Genomic DNA, 2,215 nt, shown 5'->3' with positions numbered 1-2,215 from the left:
CGCTTGTGCCTAGATGCTCGCAAACTAAATACAATAATTCTCCCCACACGTGATGCGTCTCCTCCCATAGATGATATCTTAGCAAAATTTAATAATAAAGCATTTTTCTCCTCCCTCGATTTTTCTTCAGGCTATTGGCAGATTTCCCTTGACCCCTCTGTTCGCAAATATACTAGTTTTTTATATGACGGACGGTCTTACCAATTTGGTGTAGTCCCCTTCGGATTAAATATTTCTAATGCTGCTTTCGGCAAAGGACTAGAAGCCACCTTGAATAATTATACTACCTTGGTTTTGCACATGCCGGTTACCTGAGCTCCCAGCTCTACTAGGTTTACCTCGCTGATCTACCTGACTTCGCGAACGGTGTCCGTGTATGACGAACTAGCAGCCACCTTGACTAAAACTGCCGGCGGCTTTGCCCTGGGCTTCCCCCTGTCATTAGAGCAGCGGTCCCCAACCTTTTTGAGGCTATTACCCATAAGTCAGGTTAGATATTAACATATACCCCCGACCCCAAAAAAAAGTTGAGTAAAAAAAAAAACAAAACAAAATATATATTATGTTAATAATTATAATTTATTTTATTTTTTCAAACAAATAAAATAAGAGTTTTTATTACGACTAATGAATAACGGCAATGAACATTAATGAGACGGTTGATATTGCTTTTTTCTAACAATTTCTTTAATATTCGGTTCAGTTTCGGCCAATGCACATCTTAGGTCGTGTTCCAAGTTTAATCGGTTTCTTGCTTTTGTTTTCATTGCATTTTTTAACGCATCTTCTTTACGTTTGAAAAATGCAATATCTTTTTCTGCAACCTGAGAATGACTTCTCTCAAAATGTTCTTTTAATTTGCTTGGTTTCATACTTTCTGTTGTGAGAACTTTGTTGCGCAGAACACATTGAGGCTTCTCGACACTTTTATCAACAAACTTAGTAAACCCCCATTGTAGAAAAGCTTCTTTGTATGACCGTTTTTTCCCTTGTGACATGGTTCCTGATTCAAAGGAAAATTATTAAAATCCAACATAAAAAAATATAAAATTATTTTACTCACCTACTTTTACTTCACCACAAAATAATCAGAAAATCGACAATACTGATCGATATTCAGTAGACGGCACAGACAAGTACACTAATGAACAAACAGTGAACGACTGACTGATGGTAAAAGATTAAAACCATTAAATTAAATATCGATATAATTTTATAATAATAGAATATAAAATGTGTAGACAATTGTACAACAAAAATAATTCCAGGAAATTCAATATAATGTAATATTCTAAGTATTATTTGAAGATAATAAAATTATCAGTGTCATTAGGACATAAGATAAGGTATTTCCCAAAACTATTAACAACAATATTATATTATTACAATATCATTTACAGTCATAATACACATGAGTAAATGGATAACAAGTTCTTAAAATACAAGTTTAACTTTTACCCCCCAAAAAATCGTGTTTTTATATTCAGTCGATTCCTCAAGTACCGATTTTCTTATTTTGTTGTAATTCAAAAACCAATAACCGTAGACACTTGAAATTTATATCATAGGTTTATTTTATCAATTCCTATACTTGATAATGTTTTCAAAATATAATGGCTGTTTACGGAAATTTTCAGTTTCCATTTTTTTTATATAATATATGTCAATAAAATTTTATTTGTTGGGTAAAAAAGCGTGGACATTTAAAATAAGGCTCCTGATAAGTATTAAAAATACATAGGCTTAATTTTTATTTATAAGCATTTAAAGTTAAAATATTAACAAAATTTATCAAATTTAAAATTAAAAAATTATTTTGTAGTTAAAAATGTATAAAATGTTTAACTTGGGAGGAATGGAGACAGTACCGTTGTCTGTATTATGTTTAACTCAATAAAAACTTGGTGATAACGGATTACACTTGTTTTTTTTATTTTATGACTGTAGGCCCTACAGTGTAGGGTATCCGACGATTGCGAAGGACTATTCGATAGATTGAACTTGTAGTGATTGTATCTACCGAAAAGATTGAAGGCGTCAAGGATAGGCAACCAAAACTACATGCATGATTAACGTTTCAGAAGCGACAGTATGACAACACCTACTTCGGAGATTAGGCAATTTAACACATAGCTCAACGATGCTGACGGTGGGTAGCAATGACGCGACGATGGACAACAAGGAACCAAAACGCGCCGAAACACGAGGGTGTGAA

The 2,215-nt window shown here is 33.1% G+C and overlaps 1 protein-coding gene across 1 annotated transcript; it reads right to left on the bottom strand.

The window, feature by feature from the left end:
* Nucleotides 1-647: 647 nt before the first annotated feature.
* On the bottom strand, nt 648-998 carry LOC132953067 (zinc finger BED domain-containing protein 5-like). Its single transcript, XM_061025615.1, has one exon. It carries the CDS (start codon nt 996-998, stop codon nt 648-650), a length of 351 nt encoding a protein of 116 aa, XP_060881598.1.
* Between the last annotated feature and the right edge of the window lie 1,217 nt (nt 999-2,215).

The sequence above is a fragment of the Metopolophium dirhodum genome, chromosome 9 (assembly GCF_019925205.1).
Source record: "Metopolophium dirhodum isolate CAU chromosome 9, ASM1992520v1, whole genome shotgun sequence".
NCBI lineage: Eukaryota > Metazoa > Arthropoda > Insecta > Hemiptera > Aphididae > Metopolophium > Metopolophium dirhodum.
The sequence above is the reverse complement of the archived record's forward strand: the minus strand, read 5'-3'. Positions and strand labels throughout refer to the sequence as shown.